This window comes from Nymphaea colorata, chromosome 2 (genome assembly GCF_008831285.2).
Source record: "Nymphaea colorata isolate Beijing-Zhang1983 chromosome 2, ASM883128v2, whole genome shotgun sequence".
NCBI lineage: Eukaryota > Viridiplantae > Streptophyta > Magnoliopsida > Nymphaeales > Nymphaeaceae > Nymphaea > Nymphaea colorata.
The window spans coordinates 286,955-314,636 of NC_045139.1; the positions used below are offsets into that span (position 1 = coordinate 286,955).

At 40.4% G+C, this 27,682-nt stretch overlaps 4 protein-coding genes across 11 annotated transcripts; 3 read left to right on the plus strand and 1 right to left on the minus strand.

Annotated features, from left to right (window-relative positions):
* The first annotated feature begins 1,403 nt into the window (after positions 1-1,403).
* LOC116247860 (uncharacterized) lies at positions 1,404-6,742 on the plus strand. Of its 2 annotated transcripts, XM_031620234.2 has the most exons (5): positions 1,404-1,854; positions 2,558-3,703; positions 3,797-4,794; positions 4,917-4,942; positions 5,607-6,742. In XM_031620234.2, the coding sequence occupies exons 2-5, from the start codon at positions 2,844-2,846 to the stop codon at positions 6,330-6,332; spliced, it is 2,610 nt and encodes an 869-aa protein (XP_031476094.1). In that variant the 5' UTR covers positions 1,404-1,854; positions 2,558-2,843; the 3' UTR covers positions 6,333-6,742. The 2 variants fall into 2 exon arrangements, with proteins under 2 accessions (XP_031476094.1, XP_031476093.1); XM_031620233.2 differs by having other exon boundaries at positions 1,410-1,854; positions 2,558-4,794.
* LOC116248462 (SNF1-related protein kinase regulatory subunit gamma-1-like) lies at positions 6,436-10,712 on the minus strand. Of its 2 annotated transcripts, XM_031621258.2 has the most exons (7): positions 10,289-10,712; positions 9,431-9,600; positions 8,776-8,865; positions 8,530-8,688; positions 8,288-8,370; positions 7,612-7,803; positions 6,436-7,443 (listed from the first exon to the last, which is right to left on the minus strand). In XM_031621258.2, exons 1-7 carry the CDS (start codon positions 10,605-10,607, stop codon positions 7,050-7,052), a joined length of 1,407 nt encoding a protein of 468 aa, XP_031477118.1. In that variant the 5' UTR covers positions 10,608-10,712; the 3' UTR covers positions 6,436-7,049. The 2 variants fall into 2 exon arrangements, with proteins under 2 accessions (XP_031477118.1, XP_031477119.1); XM_031621259.2 differs by lacking the exon at positions 7,612-7,803.
* Positions 10,713-11,944: 1,232 nt separating this feature from the next.
* LOC116249050 (uncharacterized) lies at positions 11,945-16,045 on the plus strand. Of its 3 annotated transcripts, none has more exons than XM_050076453.1 (4): positions 11,945-12,190; positions 12,730-13,422; positions 14,979-15,479; positions 15,563-15,703. In XM_050076453.1, exons 1-3 carry the CDS (start codon positions 12,124-12,126, stop codon positions 15,473-15,475), a joined length of 1,257 nt encoding a protein of 418 aa, XP_049932410.1. In that variant the 5' UTR covers positions 11,945-12,123; the 3' UTR covers positions 15,476-15,479; positions 15,563-15,703. The 3 variants fall into 3 exon arrangements, with proteins under 3 accessions (XP_049932410.1, XP_049932409.1, XP_031478021.1); XM_050076452.1 differs by having other exon boundaries at positions 11,946-12,190; positions 14,979-15,428; positions 15,563-16,045; XM_031622161.2 differs by having other exon boundaries at positions 11,947-12,190; positions 12,603-13,422; positions 14,979-15,428; positions 15,563-16,045.
* A 1,682-nt stretch (positions 16,046-17,727) lies between these two features.
* On the plus strand, positions 17,728-25,334 carry LOC116247986 (peroxisomal membrane protein PEX14). Of its 4 annotated transcripts, none has more exons than XM_031620498.2 (12): positions 17,728-17,892; positions 18,629-18,747; positions 19,427-19,509; positions 20,449-20,693; positions 20,877-20,922; positions 21,090-21,271; positions 21,484-21,670; positions 21,768-21,926; positions 22,642-22,712; positions 24,200-24,244; positions 24,350-24,418; positions 24,665-25,334. In XM_031620498.2, the coding sequence occupies exons 3-12, from the start codon at positions 19,470-19,472 to the stop codon at positions 25,163-25,165; spliced, it is 1,545 nt and encodes a 514-aa protein (XP_031476358.1). In that variant the 5' UTR covers positions 17,728-17,892; positions 18,629-18,747; positions 19,427-19,469; the 3' UTR covers positions 25,166-25,334. The 4 variants fall into 4 exon arrangements, with proteins under 4 accessions (XP_031476358.1, XP_031476359.1, XP_031476360.1 ...); XM_031620499.2 differs by having other exon boundaries at positions 19,431-19,509; XM_031620500.2 differs by lacking the exon at positions 18,629-18,747.
* Positions 25,335-27,682: the final 2,348 nt, after the last annotated feature.

Genomic DNA, 27,682 nt, shown 5'->3' on the forward strand with positions numbered 1-27,682 from the left:
TCAAGTATTTGAAAAGTATAGAATCTCAGTTATCCTAACTTGTATCTCTTATTAAGGTCCAAGCTCAAGTCTATTCCTTAGTAGAGCATCTCAAAACCACAAAATAAAAGCAAAAGCGAGTATCTCAAAACCACAAAAAATGTGATATGCAGCTACAAACAAAGATCAAGTCACCACATTCATCCGGCCAAAAGAAAAAGAAAAAGAAAAAGAAAAAGAAAAAGCTAGATCCCTTTATCGAATTGTCGTTGTACAAGAGATCGACAGCTCTGGTGAAAAATACACTTTTACATAATTATTTTTCGCTTTTCTGAAATTTGGAAAAACCAAGATGCCCTTGCCTTTACTGTGTTATTACGGTGCAACCTTCCTCCTGGAGAACTCAAAAATATCTGGCACCATATTTTTGAAGGATGAGGAAGCCCTAAAAAGGGCATAGGATAGGAGGCCAAAAGCGGGTCCCACTCTTCTCTTTTTGGTTTGGCTTTGGCAAATTGGCATCTGTGTGCTCTCGAACTATTGGCTCGAGGAGAACCGGGGAAAAGCGGGTCCCACCCATGCACGTGATTGGAGGATAAGGAATTTACGTACGATGCCCTTGTAGATATTTATCTCAAACTTAGTTGCCACCCACTTCCAGGGCATTTTCGTCCCACTTGCATTATCTCCCTCTTTTCTTTAATAAACTTTTTTTTCAAGAAATACACACCATTTTTAGCTATTTACAGATAGGTGGTCACCTTTTTCTTCAATTTCAAATCTTCGAAGTTGGATGTTTTAGAGCACTGTGTATCCGTGTGATCCATTTCATGCATGAAAAGAGCCTTGCTATCAATCAACATATGGTACAAAAATGATCAGAAGTTGTGTCCAAGGAAAGCTTTCTCACTTTCTTCACCAATAGCAAGCATGAACATATTGGAGAATAAGAGAGAACTGGGGTTCTGCTACCATCAAGAGAGTGGCTTCGTGGAACGCCATGCTTGTGGTGAGGCAGTCAGGGCGACTTAGCTCCAATTAGAACCTCAATGTCATGGAACTCCTGGTTTCCCGTAACAACTTAAGGGAAATGAATAATGAAAATATCTGAACTCATTGTTTTCTGATTATCAAAAGATACTGAAAATTTCCATTTGAAAGAGGTGAAGAATGCAACATCTCATGATCGCACAGATTGAGAAGAGGAAATTTGTTAAAGAGATGAATACAGTGATAAGAACACTGTTAGGGTTGCGTCGTTACTGATGACTCCAGAAGAGACAGGTTGTAAGAGGCAGGACTTAACAGTTTGTCCGTGCAAGGTTCGACGTGGAGAAAATGAAAGTGGAAAAAAGATGGGGTACTCGGTGGGGGAGAAGGTAAGCAAGAGGATGGTTGCCAACGAGATTTGTGAAAAGAAGGGCGGTAGGAAGGAATGGGTGGATAAGATGGAGGAGGTGACTGGGAAGTAATGATGGGAGGACGCAGGGAGGGAGGAAGAGGACAAGATGAGGTGGGGAAAAGGGTGGAAAAGCAGGAGGAAAAAGTGCAACAAGAGAAGGTGGAGAAAAGGATCTGTGCTCCTCCCTTCTGCCTCAACCATTCCCCCCCACTCGCTTTTTGTGATCGCCCTCTCTCTCTCTCGCTCCCCCCCGAGCTTAGAGGCGCCGTAGATTCGGTGGTTCGTTGGTCGCAGGCGCTTTCTCCTTCCCACCTGTGTCTTCCCCGCCTTTGTTGGTTCTACCTGCTCCTGCTTCTTCCAATCTCCTGAGATTATTGATTTTTCCCTTTCGTTCCCTTCTTCTGCTGCTGTTGGTGGTGGTGGTGATTCCTCGTGGTCATCTTCTTCCTGTCGGACGGCTTGATCCCTTTCAGGTCTCTCTCTCCCTCTCTCTCTCTCTCTCTCTGTGATATGCACGCCGACTCGCACCTTCGCTTCCTCCCTCTGGTGGTGGAATTGGACATAGTAAGCTGCAGGGTTGTGAACTAATTACGCTTTCCTCCCCTAGAGCACGACTCTGTTTTGTTGCTCGTCCTTTCTCCTTGCTTTTCTTCTTCAACAATTCTGCTGATGGGTGCGAACTCTCGAACTTCCGAGGTCACTTGTGTGCCCATGGAATCTCTCAATTGTAGCTAAGTTGATGACATGGGAGACACAAGAACGGGAGAATGAAAAGCCAACTCTTTGTTGTTATCTCGTTCTCAAAGTTCTCGATGTAATGTCACCGAGCACAGAATCAGGGATCGACATGTGTATCATCCTCGAAGATGTGGTGATAGACTACCTTTGCTCTAGATAGCTTTCACTGAAAACACGAAATATTAGTGTCATCTGCCGGCCTTCCCTTCTGGGTTCTTTTTTTTTCTTTTTTCTTTTTTTATGTTTTGGCACTATTTGCTTTCGGGAACTGATCCTTTCGCGTTACTGCTTTTACCATGTGAGTGGGGGCTTCTTTCTTCTGAGGTGGTTGCTTGGAACGTTTCCGTGGATGTTCATATTCCAGAGAGTGGTCCCTTTAATGGTGCATGTTCTTCAAATCCACTTTTAACCAAGCGAATTTCTTCTGCTCATTTACAGGGATTATTCTTATTGATGCAAATGTTCTCAAAGCGAAGGCTATTTTGATCACCAGAGTGCAGCTGCCCAAAAATCTTCCATTTTCTTCCCATGTCTTCCCCTTGATTATGCCAGTGGAAGATAAGATACCATCCCAGTAGCTAAAAACTCTGGTCTGCATCTGGGAAGCATGATCTTTGAAGTCTAGTCAAACCTCATCCAGGTTTCTGCTTGATAAATTGGAAGCCAAGCAGCCAATTGCTACCAAATATTAGTTAAGGTGCTTGAGAATTTTCCGTTTTAAAGAATGGAACATTTTATAAACGATTCCGAGTCCAACAAGATGACGCCTCACAAATCTGATGGAGTAAATTCTAGAGAATCAACACATCTCTCGGAGTTGCCGTGGCTTGCTCATTGGAAGCCATCAAGCACGGAGAACGGATCACAGGACATCTCAAAGTTGCCAACTCCTAGCGGGAGATCAAAGCAAACTTCTGTTGAAAATCTGCCTCAAGGACCACACTGCAGTAAGTCTGGAACTTGTGAAGCAGATAGGCCTGCTAGCAAAGACGACGAACAGGACATACAGAAAGATGAAGAGGAATTTGTAGAGCTAAGGCCCAGCCTTCTTCTGCCTGGTGAATGCATAGTGGCTCGGTCCATCAAGAGTAAGGGAATGGAAAAATTATGTGACCTTGTCGGTAGGGGTCCTAAAACCACGACTCTTCCCCCTCAACCTAAGCTACTGTTAGTGAATCAGTCACCAGCCTTCAAGCAGCCACGCGATTCTGATGGTCAGCGTAAAATTTCTACGCATGGCGTATCTCCACTCCTTTTTCCTTCATCTACTGCAAATTTTGTTTTCTTAGACACTCAGCCTCCTATGTTATACAAAGTACTCAAGGGCTGCCAGAAGACGACTGATCCGGGAGCTGCTTCTAGTGCATCTTCTCCACCTCATGCAACAGATACATCTTTTGGCACCATTGCAGCATGTAAGACTAAGACATGGCCTTTGGCAGTGAGAGAATGTAGTGGACAAGAATCAAATGTGTCCAAAGCATGTAACGGTCAATTCGAAGATCTGGAAGATCAGTCCAGCCAAGTGTTGAAAGCAAAGCATGAAAGTGAAAACTATAATATGTCTGATTCGAAGTTGGACAGGTATGAGTTTATCGAGTCAGCTTCAGTTGGTCCAAAACATGGTAAGCCAGAATTTAAGTGTAACACTTCAAGTTTGCGTCCTTCTATATGCAGCAAAGATGGAAAGAGCCAATGTAACTTCACAGAAACCCACAGCAGTCATATTTCATGCACTCATTCAGCTCTTTGTAAGAATAAACAATGTGACTGTGAGAATAAACAGTGTCAACATGGCTGCTGTTTCACTTTTCTTGATTCTGGAAAGCGGATATGCACGGCAGCAACAGCCAATGAGGGAAACAGTGGTACTGAAAAAAAATTTACTAGTCCAATCCTGGGCGATTTTCTTTTTTCAAGAGGTGAAGGTAAGCTCAAGCTGAACTTTTCTGATATGGAGTTCACAGCTGGCAAAACAAGCATGCCTAAGGATGCCAAAATTGCAGAACTACCAGATACAACTGTTTCAAATGCACTGCCGGCTTGCTCTCTTCATGGTCTGGAGACAGTAAGGGTTTGCACTACTGTGGATAAAGTAGAGGGAGTTCCTGGTGGACCCTCAAAATTTTCGAAAACCACTCATCATTTTCTTATTACGAAGAAGACAGACATGGCTTTTTCTAAGGAAGACCGCCTCATTAAAAGGTCATCAGTTGATGCAAAGATTGACCAGAATTCTTTTCTTCGATTATTTGGCGTGTCTCCTGCCTTTTGTCCCTGTGATAGGAAAGACACGCGGATGAAACTTACTTCCTGCAGGGCTGCTAGGGCTGGTCTGCTGAATGAAGACACACATGGACATTGTTACAGATCCAGTGACATTGCAGCAGAGACATCAACCATTCAACAGGCCAGAGCATCTTATCTAAAGTCTATGAATAATAATGAGGTTCATACTGAGACTAGTGGTTTTGAAGCTTCCCTTGGGCAAACCCCCTCACAGCTGGTCTCCAAGGATAATTTTGCATGGAAAAGGAATGCTGCTAGTGTTGAGGAAATGGCTTGTCTAGTTCACTGTACTGCCCAAGCTAGTTCTGTTAATGTGAAGCATGAATCGTCATCTGAGACTGAACCGCTAGATTTAAACCTTGTCATGTCCAAAGGCTTTGGTAAAGGTATACTTCTATGGCTAATTCTTTCAGATTGGCTTTACAGATTTTTATGTTGTTGAATTATTCAATGGCGATTTTCCATGAACAGGATTCTGATAAATTGTTCTCTGCCTCATGTTTTGTAGGTCTGGCTTTGACTGCCGTTAATAAGGTGCGATTCAGTCACTTGAAATTATTTCTTATTGTGTTTGGTAATTTTTGCTGTACACAAGCTGATGAAGAGTGAATTTCACTGTCATGTGGTTACAACAACAATAAGGAAAGTAGAAATATGGTACTGTAGTTAGGACGCCACTGAATCAATGAACGTGGCCTTTCTTTTTCCTTTTTGATTTAGTAAATGCCTTGTGGCCATTTCATGGCTTCATTCGATATCCTGTACTCCAATCAAAGGGTAGGTTTTGAGTATATAAATAGTACTTTTTTCAATTGAATATAAATAGGTGATGCATGTTCTTCAATATGAAATCTAACTGAGGTTCCCTGTTTCTTCCATGGGTGTCAAACTCGTGAAAAACCTAAACATATCTGCAGAGAGCTTAACTATGATTGCGTGTCACTAATCCGTGCTATTTTTGTTTTTGCACGTCTTTTCTGTAAATGCTTGCATGCTTAAGGATTTCAAAACGAACAGGCGGTTTGTCCAATAATGGTTGTTAAAGGGCGAATATTTAATTGACATTCTAATGGTTAGGCAGTTCAAGTTTCCTTATTTTGTGGTGAGCATCCGATTCTTTAATAGAATCACGTTTTAGCCACAAGGAGCCAAGTCCAATTGAAAATGATGCCATTGACAATCTCTATTGAATCAACAGGACAATGTGGAAGCTGGGACCTCATGTGATCCTCTGGAAAGGACTACTTTCCCAAGAAAGAAACCGAGCAAAAGTAATGTTTCACCTTCGTGCTCAGCCATGCATGCGTGTGAGGACAGGAAAGAAATGTGTGCATCAAGAACACAGAGCTTGGATGCAGAAGACCTCCCCGCACATGCAGATCAACCTGACCCTTCACAATCAGACTTCAGCCATCCAGATCAACGCCCGAGCAGCAGATGGGTTAAACGTCTCAAACGTAGCCATTTAGAAGCGTTTGGCACCAAGAGATCGGTCGATGGAGATATTTCTTCTCATGATAAAAAAATTAAACTTTTCAGTAAGGTCTTCAACTACGGTAGATCTATCTCAAAGTCTGAACTCTCCACCGCATGCATTGAGAAGCAGCAGCACCAGTTGGTTGAGACAGTGATCTTGCCAAGGCACCGCCGATCAGCTGTTGACTTAATGAGGGAAAGTAAGGATATCCTGTCTGATCCCTGGATCCAGAGGTGGCGTTCTGCCAAAGGTGGAGGCATCCAGATAGGCTCTGCGGAGGTTATCTGTGAGCCAGAATGCTCAAAAGTATCCATAATTGAATTGCAGGGCAAGGAGTTTCCTAGCCTGGGGGCCATGGCCTTGATGGGGAAGGCATTAACCAATTTCAGGCCATGTGAGTTCAGGAGGATGGGCCCCTTTGTTGTTTGGAAGACCAAAAGTTATTGAGAAGAACCTGGTCGAACTTTTTATACAAAACGATCACTCCTCTCTGCCATTTCAGAAGTGGTAAATAATTGTTGAGTACCTCCATCTTGTATGAAGACGGCCGAAAAAAAGCAAAGCTGTAACCTTGTAACTCTTTTGTAACAGCATGGATAGGGTCTACCATCCATGTGTGCTAGCTGTGGTGATGAACTCCTAAATACAGTTACCCATGTAAGTATCCCCGTACTTTCCTATGATTATAAATGCTTGCCGCTGTATAAGCATAACGCTGGTTAGTTCTGCTGATCTTCTGGCACTATCATCACCTTAGATGAAATTCTAAACCGTCTGAAAACCTTCTCTCTGCTAATGCAGATTTAGATGTATATGAAGCATTTGCAATTTAATTGACAAACGCTTATTGACTGTGATACTTTTTTCCTACCTTGTTACACGGTATAGACATCCTTAGAATCCCTTTGTCTTTGTGTATCGTGATCCTACACACACACACAGTCTCTCTCTCTCTCTGTCTCTCTAGAAGTTTGAAGTGTCCAACCATTTGTTGCCAAAAACTATATGTACGGCGAACAAAATGGAGGCCACGGGCCTAGATTACATTAACAATGAACAAACTCTAGAAGTTTAAAATCTTGAATAATTATATGTCAAACAGAAAGGTGCAAGTATAACAGCACTCTTCTCTTTCTCAGTTCAAAATCTCAAAGCTTTAAAATCTTAACGATTAACAACAGGATTCCCCTTGTCATCATGGCACCCGGTCTCGTGCAAAGCCGACTGGAAGAAGCCACCTCGACCAACGTTGGCATCAGCAGGTGGGGAGAACTGCATTAATATGTCCCGGATTGTCACGACACCAACAATCTTTTCCTTTTCGACCAAGAAGCTGCGGTCACTTCTACAATGGACCAGCTTCTCCATCGCTTGCTTCAGCCTGTCAGTCCTCTGGTTCGTGACCACAAAGTTCATTTTTGGCAGGCCAGCAGATTTGAGGTGCAAAGTTCCTGCAGAAAGGAGAGCACCGAGCTCTCCTTCGATGGGTACTTCTGGAGATGAAGGCACAGAAGATCTCATGGCATCAGCATCAATTAATTCCATTACAGTCATTTCCCTGCACACAGCCAGAAGCATATATACTAAAAAAATCACTGCAAAGATACTGTTCTTAAAGTGCAGATAGTCCCATACAAAACATTCCCTCGCCACAAGGGTCAGCCAGTAGGTGCGTGAATTACGTGCACGTCTAAAGTTGCAGCATCCAAATGGCTTAACATCTTACTTCCTACCACTGAAGAGTCGACTGTCGTCCAGGAGAAGTGGAATGTCGGTGATCCTCAGAGCGCCAATCAATCTTTTGGACGTCCGATCAAGTATTGGAATTCCACTTAAACGATTCTCCCACAACTGGTGTAAGGCCTCAGCAACGCTTTGGTCTCCATTCACATGAACAACAGAATCCCCCATCTCAAACCTGAAGCTCAGCGGGTGATAGGAAAAGAAATAGATAGCAAGCAACCAAATATTTTGGATATAATCGGGGATATCTTCTATATGCTTTTCGAAATGCATTAGCTTAAATTTATGATGTTTCGAGAAGTACAGGGAAGCAAGCATCAAGCACGCACAGTTGCAACTCAATGATGCTCATTTCAGTTCACGATTTCCAGGTTGACATCTTTTCAACATTTACCATCGGAAGATGCCTACCGAGTATCTTTTCATAAACTTCCCATTGATCATTTTACTTATTAAGGTTCTACCAAGATTTTACTCAAATCCAAGATATGAGATTTGGGACGGCTTCAAAAGACATTCTGATGTGCGATAAACTTGCGTTCCCAAATACCAAGTCCTCGCTAGTTACTATTGTCAACTGGACGATTGCATTGTGTTTTTTGTTTTTTTTTTTTTTTTGAGGTTAAAGATAGAAGGGGCAAATGACATATTTCGGTTACCTGAATTCACAGAGGGCTTTGTCTGCAATTCGATCAAACCAATTCAGTCCGCTGCATTGTAGAAGTAAGTGGAGCACTGCATTCTAGAGTTCAAAATGTTGAAGCGTCACAAATTTGTGAAAGATGCTTTCATGTGTGCGTGTGCACATCTTTCCTCGCATGACACGGTTAATGCGCATATTCTTCCATAATTTTCTTTAACATAAACCCGTGCTTATGGAATTTGAACAGAAAGAACTCACCTGTGTAAGGAAGCCAATAACCCTTGAATCAACGTGGCTGATTATGGGAACAGCCTTCAACTGATGCTTTGACAATAGAAGTAGCACATGCAAGAGCGTGTCATCAGGGTATGCAGGAAGGAATGAAGCCCATCTGAATGACTTGGCAAGTTCTCTGATCTGTACTTTCAGTCTGCATTAGAAGATTGCCATGTAGCCCAGATTGCAGTTTCCTATCTTGCAGAAGTGGAAGCAAGTTTTGCATACCGTTGCTTGACCAATCTGAGGGAGCTTATCCAACGCAGAGAAAAGGTCGTCACCTTCCTTGTCAAAATTTTCAGCAGATTTCTCAATTTCCTATCAGGACAAACGGATCTCAAGTATCAATTGAGAGGGTCTGCGTTTGACATTAGATCGACTTAAGTATCAAATAAAGAGCTTAGCGACTGAACATCTTCAGGACGGATGAACCAACAAGGGAACTACTAGATGTTTTCTTTAGATTTTGACACTAATGAGCATAGTGGATCATTCTTGACATTTCAGACACCACACCGACATAACAATGATACACAAACGCTGCTTGAACATGGAACTTTACGTTTTCTGCTTAATGCATGTATGTTTGTCGTCTCATTATCACTGTGCACAAATTCAAGCACCATTATACTCCCATTCTACCATTAACGAATTTAGATAAACAACAAAAGTTCAGATGGATACAGTAGACACAACTATTTTAACACTAATAGGATTGTGAACAGTTGCATCAAATATACATCTATAGATTTGACAATACAACATCCTACAGTTGCATGACATAAAACAAACAACGATCTACTGAGCAAGGAACTTGACAATTTCAAGGATTGGTTGTTGGTTTTCTGCATGGACTCGACAAGGGCTCAATTTTGTTATTTACCTCCATGCACCAGAGAATCATGCTAGCAAGATCAACCACGCCGATGTTGTGGTCGGAGAAGTTTCTGTCTTCAGTTGCCCATCCGTCAGCAATCGGGGCAGCAAAGACATCCTTCTGGTGCAGCAAAGCAATGGCATCTCGAATGGAATCGCTTGGCTTTAGTTCCAGCACTGGCAAGGAAGCACAATTCAGTAATTACAAAGATGAGGATTTCCCATACTAATGGAAATGCTCACAGCCTGCTCCCAGACAGCCTGGTGGCTAGGTAGTACATATCTGTCTCAACATGATTATACAATTATACTGGCAGCCTTTAAAGCGAGTAAACTACTCTCGCTCGGTCACTACAAAAGAAAAAAGGCAATTAAGCAAAACGCGTCGTTCATTACCCTAAAAAATGGTTGTCTTCTTTACTTTTTCTTTTCCTCTTTTGATGAATAAACCACACGTAGATTAGAAGCATCGAGAAAAGATTTGATTATAATCGCGTCTCAGATTTGGTAGATGGGCGACATCTCATGTTTCCTCATAATACCAAAATATGGTGTATATTCTTTCCTATTTTTTAGTCACGGAGTTGAGTAAATGTAAAAATTAGAGCGAATAAAATCGAGCAAAGAAGAAGAAACAACATTAATGGGCTCTTTAGACTACACATGTTTAAATGTTTCTTTGTCGCTATTTGTCATGTCCTTCTATGTTTCATCAAATTTGTTTCTTTCTGGGAACACTTGATCGGGCTAATGGAATATGAGAACCCATGGCATCTAACCAAGTTAGTTGGACCACTCGCATTTTATTTCCTTCAAGATAACAAAACTTATCAGGAATGCAGAGGGGGGGAGAGAGAGAGAGAACCTGAGGAATTCTGGATTCCGGGGATAGAGGAGATTGGGATGCGGTCAAGAAAGACTTTGAGAGCATGGTTGGGGTCATCTACTGTAGCAGGATCCTCCTCTTCCTTCCCCATAACACTACCTCCTCCTGCAAACCCTCCCCCTTCCTCTGAAATCTTCCACGTCCGCTTCATCTCTATCTCTCCCTCAACCGCCTTCAGCCTCCTTTCAGGAAAACAGGACTTAAAACTCCATATGTTTCCTCCCCCGAGGCCTTTCAGTAACACTTGGCAAAAAAAAAAGGGTGCTGTCGATCCGAAATTTTGGGTTTGAACCCGCATTCACCTCGACTTGAATCTTCTTTCAATCTCATTTCTGCACCATCTTCCTGCTTTACAGCCCTGGTTAGAGGAGATGATGGTTCCAACCCAAATTCTTTGTTTCAAGTCTTCCTCTTGGTTGCGACCTACTTGATGCATGCGATGCTGAGTCGCGTGAACTTGTATCAAATTGGTGTTGACGCTACACCTCAAGTCATTAAGAACGTTTCGTAGGATTGGAAATTGGTGGTGGAACTCCATGAAAACCTCTTGCTTACTGGAAAAATATGTTAAGAAGCCGAATCTAAGTAATGAAGTGCCCCACTCCATGACATAACTGGTTGGCCAGTGATTGGTATGAGCACAGTTGTTGGTTCGATTCTCATGATTGTAATCTTTTGTACATGCACAAGGCGTTTTTCACAAGTAAAATATATGAGAAAAAAGTAATGGAGCGCCCTTTTTAGACCTACCAAAGTGCTCGCCACACTTGTATTCCTGCCTTTGCCATTTCTTAAATTGAAATAAAGGAGTGAACTTCTTCACATATATCACATTGTGATCGAAACCTTATTGAAAGCGCAAGGAATGGAAAACCAGGAATCAAACTAAAGAAGAATAGGGATTTCAAAGGAAAAAAACCTTCTCCAGCTGAGGAGAAAACATATGAAAGAGGGAGATCAGTTCTCTAAAGCTAAAATCATGACTTTGAAGTTAGCCTTAGCATGGTCTCGTTCTCTAATTATGACTTGGCTGTGTTCCAGATGATTATTTAAGTTTCAGGAAACAGTCATTTTTTGAAGAGGTGATAACAACATGCACGGGCTTGAATGTATATTATTTAACTATTCATTTTACATAAAAATACGGTAGTTGAATGAAAGAAATTTATACTTTAACATACTTGTTGATACCACTCACAATTGACTGGTTTTTCATAAATGTTTCTTTACATTTTTTTTGTAAGTTCTACTCGGATGCCAAAGCAGAAAGAACCAACTTAAATTTCGAAAGCCAAAAACAAGTAAAGGCTCTTACTAAGATTTTTCCTGCTGACAATTGAAGTTGCAAGTTGTGGGTAAATAGTGAAACATGTGGCAAATGTCACAACCTGAAAGTTGAGGTTTAAGAGGACGAAAAGAAGATTCAAGTGCTGCTGCTCACCATGGAAAATTTTTGAGGTCCAAACTCATCTGTTTCTGAAGCCTGCGGATATCAAATTAAACGGCCCAAGAATTTCTTCAAAACAAAAAAAAAAATTGTTCATACATTCAGTAAAGAGATCAATTCGTCCTTGTATTATCGAGAAATGTGTATGAAATTTAACTTCTCATATATCTGCATCATCTGCTCGAGACTTGGGAGTTGTGTGGGTAGGCGTGAGCCGCACCGTTTGAAGAGTGAACATGGTCGTTGCTTTTGGCAACTTAAACGTCCGTGGCAAGAAACATGGCGCGCTCTCCCGTTGAAGGGTCGTCTCAGTTCGAAGCGTGGACGCGGGCAACCCCTCCTCCTCCTCCTCCTTCTGTTGGTGTGGATGTCTCTGACTACTCAGCCCTCCATTCGGCCTTTTCATCTTCCTCTGTTTGTTACCACCGTTCGAGGTAATCTTAAATAGGTCGTCTTTCATGTCTTCTTCTTTCTTCCTCTTAGTTCTTGGTTCCTTTGTGTTATGTGTGTTGGTGGTTCTGTTGAAGAGAGTGCGCGTTTCCGTTTACTTTGGGTCTTCCTGGTTCTTCATGTTGTTTGGCGTCGGAATGATGGAGCTTGAATGGGCTTTATGCAAGAGTTAGGGTTTGTGTTTTTGGTCGTGCTGGAATGTGAAAAGGAAAAGAGGCGGGATTTGGCTGTTATTTTGCTGCCTGTGACTTTTTTCTACGTTTGATTTTTTGAGGTAGAGGGTTTATATGGAAGTGGGATTTTATGGGATTGTTGTTGTTATGTTCTCTTTTGATTGTGTGGACGAAAGTTGGCCTTTGGATGATTTGGTTTCCTTTTTGAATTCTTCTTCTGCAGCACGGAATTTGATCTCTTGTTATATGGGGTGCCGGATTTCTGTGAGATTATCGTACGAGTCTGGCCCCGGATTTTGTTGAAATCGATGCGTCTAAAATTGGAGAATTATGCGTGGTTATTACCGTAGGCCATCATGCCGTCGTCTACGACAGTTGCTTTGGATCGACTTTGGAATCCAGCCTGAAACATCCTGTCTGCAGTTCTCCGCAAGTTAAGATGGAGAAGAAGACTCCTCCATTTGGTAATAAAGCCGCACATGCTTTTGGCTCACCAGCTTTATACAGGACTCCTGAGAGGACGCCGATTCCAGATTGCTCTTCATCTTTTCCTCCGTCCCCATATGTTATAAATCACAAGAGACGTGGGGCTAGCTTATCAAGGGATTCTTCTCGTATTGATGTAGCTGCATCCTGTTCCAAGGAGAAAAATAAGGTAGAAGCAGGAAAGGAGAAAAGTACGGTGAGTTCAGAAAACAATTACGGTGTCTCAATTATTGAGGCGAATGGACAGCAAAATGACAGTGAAACCAAAGAAGCCTCGGAAGCGGTCTCTGTTGGTTACCTTGACAAAGAAACAACCACAAAGAACTTTGCAGATGAGTGCTGGAAGGATAACAGCACCTGCAAAGAGCTAATTGATGATGAGGCTTCTACAGAAGATCTACCTTTTTGTGCTGATAAGCACGGGGAGAGTGAAGATTTTTTTGATCCTCAGGATTCAGTGAGTGTTTCGAGCAGCTTTGAGGTAGAAGATCAGAATAGCTTGGAACGTCCATGTAGGAACCCATCACAAGCAGGGGAGTACTATGATGCCTATGAAGGTCTTGTACTTTGCCAACTCTACTTTTCGACTGCCATCACAAGTTTCATACCTTGATATCCACTAAGCAAAAAGTTTGTATCATGCAAGTTCCGATTACTTTAGCTTCTGACAGATTTTATGGGATTGCCATTTTGGTAGCTTGTAGATAGATTGTAAAATATACATTTCCATCATTCCTTTGTAGAATTACATTGAGAAATGTTGATTATTCTGTAAAAAGAAAATTTCTCACTTCTCATTCTTTCTTTTGGATATATGACCTGTAGTTTGTGCATCCTTTATAATTGTCCTTGTTGAATATGATTGCCAACACCATGGTATTATGCTGAATTAATGATAACAAAGTTGGGCATTATCATGGGTGAAAAATTTTTAAGTTCCTCTGTAGGGAGGGAAGAGTTCTGCTTTTCTCAAGTTGCTTATATATTAGGAGCCAAACTAAGAAGTTAATTTTCTGAAAGAATGGATGCTGAGAAAGAATGTAACATTGGATGAAGACAAACTGTAAGAACAAAATCACAAATTTATCTCTCTAAAAGATGTCAATATGGCATTATACTAGACACTAGGAAGATATTGAGATGACCCTAACCTTGGTCTTCTTATAACGCACCACTGAGACAACTTGTAATAAACATATTACATGCTTCTCATAATCTTAAAGTCATTTTTGTTTCTGCTAGTAGATGCCACCTGAAGTTCCAGCCGATTTATTTTTACCATTCAATGGGATGAAATTGATTTGACATGTCAGGTGTACAATGGACTTTAAAGTAATGTTTTGTTATGCTAGTAGATGCCACGTGAAGTTCCGGCCAATTTATTTTTGCCTTCAAGGGGATGAATTTTATTTGTCGTGTTAGGTGTACAATGGGCTTTTGTACACTGAGCATTTACGTGAGAGGAACTGTTCTGTTAGCTTTTGACCTTATGGCATGACATTTTGTAGAGGATGGCAGCCCCTATGCTGGTAAGAGTCCTCAAGCTTTGTGCTAGTGAGTAGCATATTTTTTCTCATGAATATATAATTGCAACAGAAAACTGTACTCAATTTAATATTTAGACAACTGATAGTCGTCTCAACAAACTCTATACTTAGGATATGATAAGGGTTATCTTCCAAATTTTATGAAATTTTAATAAGCGTGTTTAATATCCATGTTGTATATGAGAACCACATGTTATAATTAACTGGATAAGTAACTTCGGTTAGTTCATTGTGTGATCCATGTATATGAACGTGAAGTTTTGGCAAAATTGTCAGTGAGGCAAAATTTCCTGGTACCTTTTTATTGCCCAAGGAAAATCATGAGAATGAGAATATTGCAGAGAGAGGTCTGTTAGCATATTTTGAACCCATTGAGGAAGTATAACCATATCTTTAATAGAGGAAGTTATCATTAAACGAACTAACCAAGCTGTTCAGTTTAACTAGACTATTTGGTCCTTGTAAGCACCTAAATGTGCATTCTAATTGCATGGAAGTGAATCTTATTATCTTGAATTCAACTCTCTTGTCTTCTGCATGACCTTATTTGAATCTGCATTCTGCAGAACTTTCTAGTGATGGTGCTTCAACACCAATGCCAAACACTTACTCTCAAGCAATACAAAAGGAATTGCGTGCAGTGCGATTGGATCTGTTGATGGAAGTAGAGAAGCGGAAGCAGGCAGAACAGACTTTTGATAATATGAAAAACCAGTGGCAGAGAGTGCACCAGGAGTTGTCGGCTGCTGGTATCCTGCTTCCTGCCATCCCTGCCATTGCTGTGCCAGGGAACGGAGCTGCTGAGTTTGATCTTGCTGAAGAACTCAAACAAGAGGTCACTGTCATAAGACTCGTGGCTGATGCCATTGGTAGGGGTTGTGCTCGGGCTGAAGTTGAGGCAGAAATAGGACCTAAAATTGAGTCTAAAGATTTTGAGATTTCTCGATTAAGAGATCGAATACAGTATTATGAAACAGTAATCCATGAGATGTCACGAAGGAACCAAGAGGCAGTTGGTAAGCTTAAATTTTGGCTCTGTGGACGACCAAACTTTTCTTCTTAATCTGGTGAATAATGTGTATACCTTTAGTTTCTTTAACTGCATATGTTCGTCAGTTACCCATAAATCTTCGCCTGGTCACTATCACAGATATGGCAAGGAGGCAGCGGTTTAGAAGGATGAGAAGACAAAAATGGATTTGGTGTTCCATTGGCCTTGTTGCCACCATTGGAGCTGCTGCTGCCATTGCATGGACCCTTGTCCCAAGCGCCAGCAACTATTGGACGTCCAGGACAGCTGTGATATCCGAAGACGGAACTGCAGAGAAAAAATAGGGCTTGTCGGTCTTTGTGATTGCAGGAAAGCTAGAAGCGTTGTACATCCTACTTGTCGGCATAGCATACTCTCAGCTGAACTAGAAAACCAACAAGATTGTAGATTCAGAAGTCGATCACTTTCTATCTGAAGTCCTATTTTTCATTTTTTTTCCCCATGGTGTTCTGCTGGCTTCTTCTGCAGTTTCAAAAGCTGTATGTGTGGCCTTTAAGCCCCTGAATTCTGTACATGTTTCTTGGCAGCTGTGTTTTCCTTCTTGAAGAATTAACATGAAAATAGATAGCTCTGTAACTCTCATCCGGTTTTCTGCATTAGCAACTTGTGAGTATTATCTTTTATCAAATTGCAGTGTCTATCCTGTGATGTCAAACCAAGGAAATTGCTGTTTATCAGTAAGAAAGACGGACATTCTGTTAAGCAGCTATGATAAAAAATTGATCAAATGTTAGGGGAACAGGGTCATTGTGTGATAACAATTCATCGAAAGGAGAACAGAGACCTCAAAGAAGTGGAAGAGGTCCATGGAGCCACATTCCGCTACTCGTACGACTGTTAAGGGGTGCAAATTAGTCGGATACGGGCCAGGACTTACGTACTAACGTAGAAGGTTGGATCGGTATTGGTTTCAGTACATCAGAAAATGACAAGTTCTTCAACCACATCGAGCCCATTTGTAACCTTACATGGGGCAAAGCCTCATCTCCTTTGTTTCACTAAAATTATTCAATGTCATTCTCTTTTTGACTTTACAAGGCGAGCCCTTCAAGGATCTGACGACTTAATAGGCCGGTTCCTTCAAAAAACTATGAGTGAACTCCGACTACTGCGTTATACGAGAAAAATGCCATGAGAAAATTCAAACTGTAGACCGATGTGGTTGAGATTTGATCTAAAACTTTCATCCGAACGCCTTTCACGACCGCTTTTACTTTAAGCTAATTGCAGATAGTAACTACTAATTGTCGATTTTCTCTTCTCGTGGCTTGCTTGGAAACAAGCGAAAGAGAGAGAGAGAGAAGGAAAGGAGAAAGTCGAAATTGTCCTTTTTGTGTATTTCTATGGTGCGATTCCTGTTTCCTGCTTTAAGAGATGCGCATGTGGTGAAATCATGGAGATGACAAAGTGTGGAAGTGATCCCCATTTCTTTTGCTGTTCTAATATTTACTTAGAAGAAACTGCCTTTCTCATAAAACCTAAAGGTCATACCTTATGATTTCAAGGTTCCGTCTTGCTCCGTGATTTAAGTGGACATACAGTACATCCTTCAATTTAGGTGCCACATTTATCCCCCAAAAAAAATTATCCATCTTAAGAACTATTCTCCAATACTGCTCAATTTCACTCCATTCGCCAGATTAGCGAATTTGGACTTGAGATCTGAAAGGGGTAACCAACTCAATACTGAAAATATATCTATCCCTTGACATTGATTTGAGAAGGTCCTGTTCACCCACAGCTTTGCCTAACAAAGCACAAAGCAAAGAAATTGTTGGTCTATAATATGCCTTAAGTATCAAAACTGAATCTGAAATCAAGTCTGACATCTAACTAAGATCTCACTAAGACTCGTCTCAGTTACATATACATGGCAAACCTTATGCCAGTTGGATCTGAAAATGGAGTTTAAAAATAAGGTCTGGATTCAAGTCTGAGTTCAAATCCAATTATACAGGATTTGACTGACTTGAATTTGAAAAAGACTGGATCTGACTCGAATTCAAGACATCACAAGTTTGAACATATAACGGGGCTCTTTTCTTCGTTGTTACTAGTTGAGATACCGTCTCACTTCACCTAAGCACTGAAATTGATCAATAGAAACGTACTCGATCCGACTCACTTGCAATTTGGATCCTGGCTGCAAATGCAGTTTGGATCCAAGTACCGGGATCCGGCTTAGAGCTCCAGCACTCGCTCGATCGCGTTCTCCTACATAAGAAGCGTATAAGGTGGGCGTCGACTCACATTTATCTCTCGTTCTTTTCTTTTTTCTGCTTCTTGCGAGTGACAGTGGGGGAGGGACGGCGGGAGAACAGAATCGGTGGTCGAGAAAGAACCCCTAGAGTTCGTGGAGGGGTTTTCGAAGCCCTTTTGCTTTTTCCGAAGAAGCTCCAATCTCTAAGATTTATTTCATCATCGCGGAGGTGAGCTTTAAATTGGTATCGGGAAAAGATATCCTTCGTTTGCTGTTATTATCGACTTTGAAATCTGAGCTTTCTGTCTCAATTGTCTACTACTTCACTGTTAGCGCTTTTAACCGTCTTGGTAGCTCTATTTTTCTCTTTTGCTTTATTATGATTGGATGCTTCTGCTTTTCTTGACGTTGGTGCTAGTAGTCGTCCAGAATTCGGATTCAGACTTTGATCCTATTCGACACGGAAAATGATGTTTGTTACCATGTTTTCGTGATGCAGCTGGAATTTAGCGTCTTTGGGGCTTCATAATATTGAATTTTTTGTTTCCTTGGGAAAATTTTATGAGGGTTTTGCTCTCTCCTCTATCTCTGTCGGGTTTCTTTTGAAAATTTGCAGTTGATCTTTTTTATTTAATTTATTTTACCCTTGGATTGATTAAGGGTTGATATTGTTGAGCGTTCTATATTGTACTTCGTGCTTCTTTCTTGGATGTTACTGCTTTATGTTTCTGATGATATCTGTTTCAGTTGGATGCTTATTCAGTTCCAACGAGTAGCACAGATGGAATCAAACTTTTGATTAATCCAGGCATTTACGATCACACCAGCGTGCCTCTAGATCATTCATAAAGTTCTTTTATCATATACGAAACACAAGGGCTCATAGAATATGGTGCCGATTAGCTATTTAAATTTTCATCCATGATAAGTTGAGGTGGTCTGCTTTTTTCCGTCTCTCTTTATAGGTTGGAACAACTACATGCCGGCAAGAATCAAGGCCTTCGTTCCCTTGAACTGAACAGCAAAGTACGCGTTTGGAACAACCCGAATCATAACAAATTGTCTATGTGGGCAAGTTGGAGAGGTTAGTTTACCACGTATTGCTACAAAGCCCCCGCTTTGCAGTTGCTGTGATGTCCTATTTATTGAGGTCATATGGATCACTAATCCATCGACAGAAATTGATGCGATGTTGTTGATCTATGTAGAATATCCCAGATTCTCTGTACTCAGTTGAAATGCTTCTTGAAATCATTTAAGTATCATGTTTTCTGTGTTTCTAGTGATATTTCTTAAATTTATTTGACAGATACTTCTGCTCTCATCTTAAGCTTGTTAATATTTTCATATCACATTTCGCTGGTTGTGTTGGCGCTGTAATTTGAGATTGCTAATTACTTTTTTTTTTTATGAACCCATTTGAGAATCGACTTTTAGAAGAACTTTAGTTGCGAACAATTTCACAAGGACCGGAAGACTTAGGTTGTCTTAGAATGTATGATTTCTGCTTGCATGCAGAATATACATTGAGGATCAAAAGTTAGTATTGACACGTGCAGGACGTGAAACCACATTGATTCGGCAAAGTAATGCCTTATCCAAGAATGTTGTAAGATCGTACATTCTTGAAAATGAAAATACCACGTGCTTAATGTTTAGTGCCAGAAGCTGCATTGGAGTTGTTCATATTATGAACATGTATATTTCTCGTGTATTTCTGGTGCAGAATTGTAAATGTAGTTTATTTTTCTCTATTCTCTTAGACAGGATTGACCTGACTTAGAGCTTGAAAAAGAAACTGGGAGCATGGGAAGCGAGTCTGCTGCACAGCCTAATCTAGCAAATGGTGAGGTGGCTAATTAAGTCAATATACTTTAGGCTTTGATGTGTTTGACTGTTAATTTGTACCATTTTACTTCCGTACATCATTTTTTTGGTTCTTACTGCTTTCATTATTGAGTAAAGGAAAAAATATAGTTACTTGAATATCTATGGAAATATCTAGTTGAAATAAGGTTGTAATGCATGTAGAAGTTTGCTTATACCATCATTGAACTTTCATCTGGGTCTTCTGTTTGGTTAAGTTGATTCTCCTTCAACTAAATTGATTTGGTTGAAACTTTTTGTATCCTTTATTATCTTGATCCTTGTCCGGTAAAATTAAGGACCTTGACTGAAAGCTTCAACTCTTTTATAAAGTAGATCCTTGTCATTTTTAGTAACATGGTGTGTCACTCTTATTTAGACAATATGGTATGCAGTTTCTTATGTAGCACATATCAATAAGTGGAATCATGAGGATGGGAACATCTTGGAAATATTTTAACAAGTTGTGTTCCTTAGGGTAGTTTAGAACTTGAGCATACCTTGTTTAGGGGAGAATGGGAAAGCAAAAGAGCAATTTTCTTTTGTTAAGCTTCCAAAAACACAATATTGTAAGTTTAATTTGATGATAATTGTGTGGTGCTGTTGGCTTTTCTCTCTATTGAAATTGGTCGAGAAATTATCATAATAGTGAATCAATTTTCTTCCAGGATGATTTCATCTGGTGGTAGGTGTTGGTTTTTCATTGAAGTTCTCCTACAATTTGTTAGGGTCGCCATAAATCCAGTACAATTAAAATTCTTTTACTTTACTACATGTTAGCATCTCAGTAGTTTTAAGAGTATAAATTCATAATAGGAGCTATATTTGTAATGGAAGTGCTGTCAGTGCAAGCCTTTTGCTTTAACTCATCAAGAAATCATCCAAGGTTGAGGCAATTGATTTGTGATACTTGAACCAGGCTCTGAATCAGTGATGAAATTGGAAGAGGATAATCAACATGCTACAGGGGAGTCCTTAAAAGAAAATATTGAAAATCCAGCTTTTGTGAATACAATACCTTTGAGAGAGGATCAAGTCCAGAATGCCGTGAAATTTCTGTCACATCCAAAGGTTAAAGGTTCTCCTGTCATCTACAGGCGTTCTTTCCTCGAAAAGAAAGGCCTGACAAAGGAGGAAATTGATGAAGCCTTCCGGCGTGTTCCTGTAAGCAAGTTTTTTCAAATTTTTCATCTCAAAGGTTACATAGTTTTTCCTTTAAATTTACAATAAAAATTTGTTCATATTCTCATAAATTACATCTGGCCTTTGCTAAATACATGTCGACCATGAACACTACAGCTCTTTTGTAAAACTTGTTTATCATTTGATAATGAAACTGGATTACAGGATCCACCTTCCAATGTTTCAAGCGCTCCTGTGACTTCAACCCAAGGTGAATGCTTGTAAAGTCCTTTTCTTATCTTGTTGAGCTATAGCTTGTCTGAAGAGGTTTCTTCAACTGTGTCTCTCGTTTCCCTCTTATGAAGCTCAACATCATATGATTATTAGCTTTCCAATGATACCATCTAACGAAACCTGATAACATCTCTCATCTAGCAGATGCCCAGTCGCAGCCTCCATCAGTACCACAGCCTCAGCTTGCTGTTCAAACTTCAAAACCTTCAACTGTACCCCCTGGTGTTACTACGTCAGCCTCAAAAACGTCTCTTCATTGGTCCCATGCCCTTCTTGCTGTGGGACTGCTTGCTGCATCCGGAGCTGGGACTGGTGTGCTTGTTAAGGTATTTTTGACCTTCTGCATACAAATAGCAAAAGATTTTGTTTCATGACAGCATTCTGTTAGAAAATCTCCCACTAATTTTCATTGTGCTTCCAGCTCTTTGTTTGGATGTTTATCATTTAGGTTTCATTTCTTTTGACTCTGCAACATCCTTGATGAACTTTATGCTGAAGTCTTACTCGTAGTTGCTTGTGGCAATGTTCACTGTTACAGACTGTAATCGTCCCCAGGTTGAAAGCATGGATACGTAAAGTTGTATCGGAAGATGAAGATTCTGGAAAGCAGAAGAATTCAAGACCAGATGCAATTGAAGAAGCTGTAGCTGCTGCTAAAGCAGCAGCAGCTGCTGCAGCAGATGTAGCAAAGGCAAGTCATGAAATACTGACTGCTAGAAATGAAGGTTATATCCTGCAAAGATTCTCATTTCTTCCTTAGGTTATTATGTGGCTTGTCAAAACAACCTTTGGGTGTTTTCTCAAATTTTATGTTCTTGATAGAGAGGAAGTACTTTGACCTGGTTACAAAGCTTCTGGATACACAAGTAGGGGAAATGAAGTCTATGCACCATGCACTTCGTAAAATGGAAGGAACAATTGACAATTCTCTCACAGTCAACAAGCAGACAGAGGAAAAACTGCATACAGAATCATTTACCGGTAAGCCTCCTTTGATGATAGTGGCCATGCTTTTCTTTTTTGTTGATATTTATGTAGAGCTGACGCTTGTAAGTTGTAAGCATGGTTGCATGAGTTTGCATGTGTGTATGTTTGTACATATTCATAAACATTACTTATTGTGTACTTTGTGATACTTCGTTCAATGAATGAACTTTCACTGACATGCACAATGGGTTAGTCAGTCTGGTTCAAGCTAAAATATCCAGAAATCAACTGTCTTATTGGTAGTGTAATCAAAGGTTGTAGTATGTTTTCTTTTTGCCTTCTTCTTCCATGACAATCTCCAATAATCATCTAGTTCTAACTTATCCTCATGGTGTTAGAAGAGTACTCTCGTGATACTGTTCCTGATTAATATAGCAGTCAGTATAATGTCTTTCTATCGCTAGAAATTCTACCCATCACATTCATAATAATTCATAAATCATATTATGGTTTTTCGTTTCATTCTCTTAGAAAGGGATTTTTAAGGCTCTCAAAAGGTAGGTTTTTAATAGCATTCTATTGTCTCAAGTATTTTAATCCTACTTTTAGTGCACCATGTTTAATTTTTTGGAGGGAAGAAAATGGATGATCAGTTGCTTATAATTGAGGAAAGGCTTATGTTGTCTGTTATATCTGCCACTTTAGTTATTGCCTGTGGAAAGTGCGTTTTTCTTATAATTTTCTTTTAAGCTAACTTGCATGCTTGCAGCATCAAAACCTGCAGCATCTGCATCTATGGAGTCTGCAGCTGCTCCTCCACATCCAAAATCCTATATGGATGTAAGCAACTTCATCTAAACTTTGATATTCTCTAATGCTGCTGTATTTTCTGACAAGTAATCCTATTATTTGTGTGTTTTTGCTTCTTGTTATTGTTGAATTATTTAGTTTTGTTATGCATTGGATGCTGAACGCATGGTTATTGCTATTTGCTAATGAAACTCCACTGTATTTTGGTTCTGTAGACAACCCAGATTATCTCTGAAAACGGTAATTGTTCCAGAGAAATATTTGGTTCAAATAGCACATTCCTAAATTTGGTATTTCCGCAAAAAAGCCGATTTAGATGTTAACGAGTCTACCTGAATGGTGCATCTTTAAAAACTTTCCCACAAATAATAGTATTGAGGGGGGCTATCTAGGAACTCCTTTGATCTGATCTGTCCTTTTAGAGGAATACTAATTTCCCTTTAATCTAATCTCAAACTTTTTGGAACGTGTGCTGTCATATTTGATTACACAGCATGTTTGTAGGCAGCATAGTATTGGTGAAAGGTTCACGTCAATCACTTGAAGTTGATAACCCCAGACTACATCTTGGCAAAGCAACACTGAGCTAGTTATTGCATGGATTTTAAAATTTTGATTGTTAACAGTACAGAGCTGATGGATTTTTGTTTCTGTATCTTAGGAACTTGATATAGTCGAAGTGTTTGTTTTGTGGTTTGATGGTTGTATGGTCATGCCTAGTTGTTCTGCAGGGATCTTATCTAATGATGGAGAAATGTCTGGTTAAAATGTATATAGCATTTCAGGTCATTGAGCTGTTTGTGTTTTTTCTTCAGGTAGGAAGATTTAGGTAGCCTGCTGGGAAATTCACCTCCTCCGCATTATTCATTCTTAGACTTAATCACTAATTCTGAAGTGGAAATTTTTTGAAAATGGGTGCAGCCTTTCCTCATTCCTGAGCTTTCTTGAGGTCATTGGCTCCTGTTATTAAGCTGTTACTGCTTATTTTATTTTAGTAAAGAAGATTTAGGTTGCTGTAAACTGTAATGGAAATTCATCTCCTCTGCCTTGTTCAGTCTTTGACCTGAAAAGCATAGTTAAAATATTTTTGAAATTGAATAAATATTTCCTGTGCTTTCTTGAGTTCTTTGGCTCCAGTTTTCAAGCTGTTACTGCTTGACCTTTTATTTTAGGAAAGAAGAATTAGTTTGCTTGCTGACAATGATAACGAAATTTCACCCTGTCCATGTTTTCTCGATCTTTGACTTGATCAACAGAAGCTAAATTCAAGAAACTTTGTACTTTTTAACATCTGAGTTTGGTGATTCCTTTTCTACGAGTTCCTAGAATATTTATTATGTCAGAAAGAGGGTGCAATGCTACGAAGAGGTGAGTTACCTCCTAGTATTCAGCAGCAAGGATACTCTTAATTTGTGTTGTTTACTCAGTTGAACTGTGTAACTTCTGCCCTTTAGCGTGGTTTGTTTCGGGAAATCTTTTTTACATCAATTATTTAAGTGTTTAAATTTGTCAAACAGATAGTCGCAATGTTGCAGAGAGGTGAGAAACCTCCTAATATTCAGGTAACTGCTACAATTACAATCCTTTTACACTATGCACAAATTTTCTGTTATATTATGATCTTGTAACCATCATTTGCAACTTATTTCTGGCTTTATTATGATAAGGAAATTGACGATAGACCACCAAACCCGAATCAGCCACTACCAAATCCCCGTATCTTGCCAAAACCTAAGGTATGTTGCATAATACTTTTGATGTTTCTGCTACAATAGCCACATTTTGTAGCTTTGTCTTCATTTTTAGGCACTGTTGAATAGAAGGCCCAAGGCGGTAAATCTTTGTTTTATCTTTAATTCCCTTCTTGCTATGGTTGGCTATTTGCCTCTACATTAAAATGGTTAAACAAAAGTAGGCGCTGGTGAATGGATCTTGCTTGTGTCACATGGTGCTGACCTCAAGTCAATCTTTGTGATGGGCAGCCGTGGGAGGTCAATCAGACACGAACCACTTATGAAGTTAAGCCAGTATCAGGACTTGAGTCCAATGGATCTGCTCATTTGAATGGTGGAAGATTAGCTGGTTCGACTGTTGACTATTCTGAGCCTTCATGGCAGCGAAAGACCGTGAAAATCAGTGAGATAGAGCCTGAAAGAGCGCAGATGCAGATGGCTGATGAGGTGACACTAGATGACAGGCCAGTTCACCGAGGTTGGGTTCCACCTCCGCCACCGCCTTTCGCCATGCCTGAAGCTGCTGATGCTATCCGTCGGCCAAAATCCTTGATTCCTAAGGAGCAGATGGTTCCACATTCTGGCGTCACGGAAGAGATAGAAACCTTAGGAACCCATTCTTCTTCTGTTGTTTCTGAGCTCAAGGAGGTCGCAGAGTTGCAGAAAGCAAACGTGGAGACATCTCACATGATTTCAAGTGGCAGCAGCTCGTACAGCCCAGAGATTGAAGAAAGCGTGGCTGGATCGTGAAGGGAGACGTCTTGGTGATAAATAGAAAAGCAGTTTGAGTTATGATCCTCGTGCTTTGCAACTTTCTGCAACATCCTGTATCTTGTGGATCTCTTTGTAAGACTGAGAAATCCTTATTATAGAACAAAATAAAAGAAGTGTCATAACTCAGAGTTTTCACCCTCAAAAAGCTTTCCTAGTTCTTCTTGCCTCAGAAAAATTTCTTCTCTTTTCTGCTGAATCTTAGAAAAATTACTATCACCCCCCTGTCCATCCTCAGTTTCCAGCGTTTGCTGGAAAGGAATTTTGTAACAGAGATGAAGTTTATCGGGTCCATGCATGGGTTTGGATGTCGATCTTCGCCGCGAGCATGATTGAAATATGTTCAAATGCATGCCTAACTTGTTCAAAATGGTATAACGTCATATAGATTATATATATTCGTTCACCCATTACTATTGAACGTGGCAGGGTCGGTAATTTGCTTGTGAGTTATTCCTGCACTAAAGAGGTTGAAGTTCTCAAAGAGCCAGCATAGTTAGACAAGGTCTGCTCCCTTGGCTAACGTAGCAGCTTTACATAACTCGAGTACAAACAAGGCCTCTCCGATCTGCGGTTTAGCACTACGAAATATATATGAACAACGCACACTCATGACTATTTATTTCGTTGTTAATATATGTGCCATGATCTTGTACTGTCATTAGTATATATGGCGATGAAAGTGTAAGCTTCACACTGATAAAGCAAGAAGAAACATGTAAGCTTCACCGAGCCAGTTGTATAAATCACCGGATGACTTGCTCTCGGTAGTACAAAGGGTACGCTTGTCCCATGGAGAATGTAGCCATTAATACAAGTCATGGGGTCATTGATTTATTGCCTGCTATGCATCTATTAATGCAAGTTGGAGAGTAAATTAAGGATTCGATACAAGTGATGGGGGCATTGATATATTGTCTGCTATAGATCTATTGCAGGTTGCAGAGTGAAAACGAGTAAAAGATGTCCTCGTCAACTCTCTTATGTCTTCTCGACTGCAGACTCATCACCCCTGTCCATTTCCAATAGCAGAAGATGAATTTACCTATTTATCGGTCCATGCATGGTTTTGAATGTCAATTATCTCACGAGCGTGATTGTCATTACCACCCATCTTCTTTCTACTTATCAAAGTTTCATTAAGCTGTGGGAATATATGATCGTTTCGAGGAAAGGTTTTTGGGAAAAGGTAACACTCAAATTGCAAGACAGTGATATAACGTTCTCAGTGCTACCTTCTTCAGTTAATCTAGTATTTTGGTTTCGCAGATTATGAACAGACAGCTCAAACACGAGTGCTCTTTGTGGAGCTAAGAAATCAAGCTAGACCATTAAGCTTCAGAAAAGTCACCATCAGTAAACATTCCGTATAGGGGGCTTCGGCTCGCTTGGTAAACAAAAAGGTTGTCTTTATCAGTTATGGTTTGCCTATAGCAGGTACCAGTAGAAATTAGAAGCAGAAAATTAGAAACAAAAAAGTGACAAGCATAATCTACAGCAGCAGCAGCAGCAAAGTTGCATCAGACGGTTGTGTTTCGATGAGTTGCAGGTGTTGACCTTACTCTCTTTTTAGTCCAATTATTTTATCTTTTCCTTTGTCCTTGGATCTATTCATAACTATTCTGCTTTCGATTGCAACGTGGTTTGAGACAAATGGAGCTCTTCCTATCTTCAGCCATTGGGGGCGGGCATTTAATCTGGCGAGTCAGATTTAGGGGTATACCACCACTCAACCTGGATCTGGCCCTCCAACTTTAAATGGGTCAGGAAGCAGGAGCCCCTGCGGCTCTGCCACACACAAGTTCGATCTTGATACTCCCTACTCTTTTTCCCTTTCCATCGTAGACATTAACTCGGTCCTGAACCTTGAAGGGAGGACTAGGACTAGGACTAGGACTAGCTATAGGTCATTGTCGATTCCAAGTGGTAGCTTCTTTTTTTTATTCCTTACAGAAGACAAGTTTCCCCAGCTTGCCAGTACTCACCTGCTCTGAACCTACTAATAAAGAAGCCTCAGAGTGTAACCATTCTGGGTGTGATCAGTGTTTCACCTACGTTACGTGCTTCTTAGGTCCCATGATCCCTTCACGCGGCTGAATCAGAAAAATTTTATATTTTGCTGCAAGATGAAGCGAAAACAGTTAAATTTGGTTGCAATGTCAACTAATCAAGCTGCAGAAATTCGTCGGCAGTCTGATTCCGCATAAATTTTTACCGCGCCACTCGTGACAGACGGCTGGGCCGGATCTTAGAGAGGGAGACAGAGAACAGTAGGAGTGACTGAAAGAACTTGCACCACCTGATGATCGTGTCGCTGCTGTCGGTGGCAGCTGTTAAGATGACTGAAAGAACGTTTCTACCCTGAGGCTTTAATTCGCCTGCTATATTTTAAACCAGCTTGGTGAATAGGTTGTTTACAGTATTACTCACACATCACTTGGCTTGTAGAAGCTCATACATGTCTTTAGCCGCATGCTTAACTGAGTTATCCCTGCA

Bases quoted from the DNA above. Each gene is read 5' to 3' on its own strand.
- LOC116247860 (XM_031620233.2), top strand. From the start codon at position 2,844: ATGGAACATTTTATAAACGATTCCGAGTCCAACAAGATGACGCCTCAC. The intron at 4,795-4,916 runs GTATACTTCTAT...CATGTTTTGTAG, and splicing joins GTCCAAAGGCTTTGGTAAAG to GTCTGGCTTTGACTGCCGTT. The intron at 4,943-5,606 runs GTGCGATTCAGT...TTGAATCAACAG, and splicing joins CTTTGACTGCCGTTAATAAG to GACAATGTGGAAGCTGGGAC.
- LOC116247986 (XM_031620498.2), top strand. From the start codon at position 19,470: ATGGGAAGCGAGTCTGCTGCACAGCCTAATCTAGCAAATG. The intron at 22,713-24,199 runs GTAAGCAACTTC...TTTGTCAAACAG, and splicing joins ATCCAAAATCCTATATGGAT to ATAGTCGCAATGTTGCAGAG. The intron at 24,245-24,349 runs GTAACTGCTACA...TATTATGATAAG, and splicing joins AGAAACCTCCTAATATTCAG to GAAATTGACGATAGACCACC.
- LOC116249050 (XM_050076452.1), top strand. From the start codon at position 12,124: ATGTCTCTGACTACTCAGCCCTCCATTCGGCCTTTTCATCTTCCTCTG. The intron at 12,191-12,729 runs GTAATCTTAAAT...TTATTACCGTAG, and splicing joins GTTTGTTACCACCGTTCGAG to GCCATCATGCCGTCGTCTAC. The intron at 15,429-15,562 runs GTAAGCTTAAAT...TCACTATCACAG, and splicing joins AAGGAACCAAGAGGCAGTTG to ATATGGCAAGGAGGCAGCGG.
- LOC116248462 (XM_031621258.2), bottom strand. From the start codon at position 10,607: ATGCGGGTTCAAACCCAAAATTTCGGATCGACAGCACCCTTTTTTTTT. The intron at 8,689-8,775 runs GTATGCAAAACT...CTGAAAGTACAG, and splicing joins CTCAGATTGGTCAAGCAACG to ATCAGAGAACTTGCCAAGTC. The intron at 8,371-8,529 runs GTGAGTTCTTTC...TTTGAACTCTAG, and splicing joins TTATTGGCTTCCTTACACAG to AATGCAGTGCTCCACTTACT.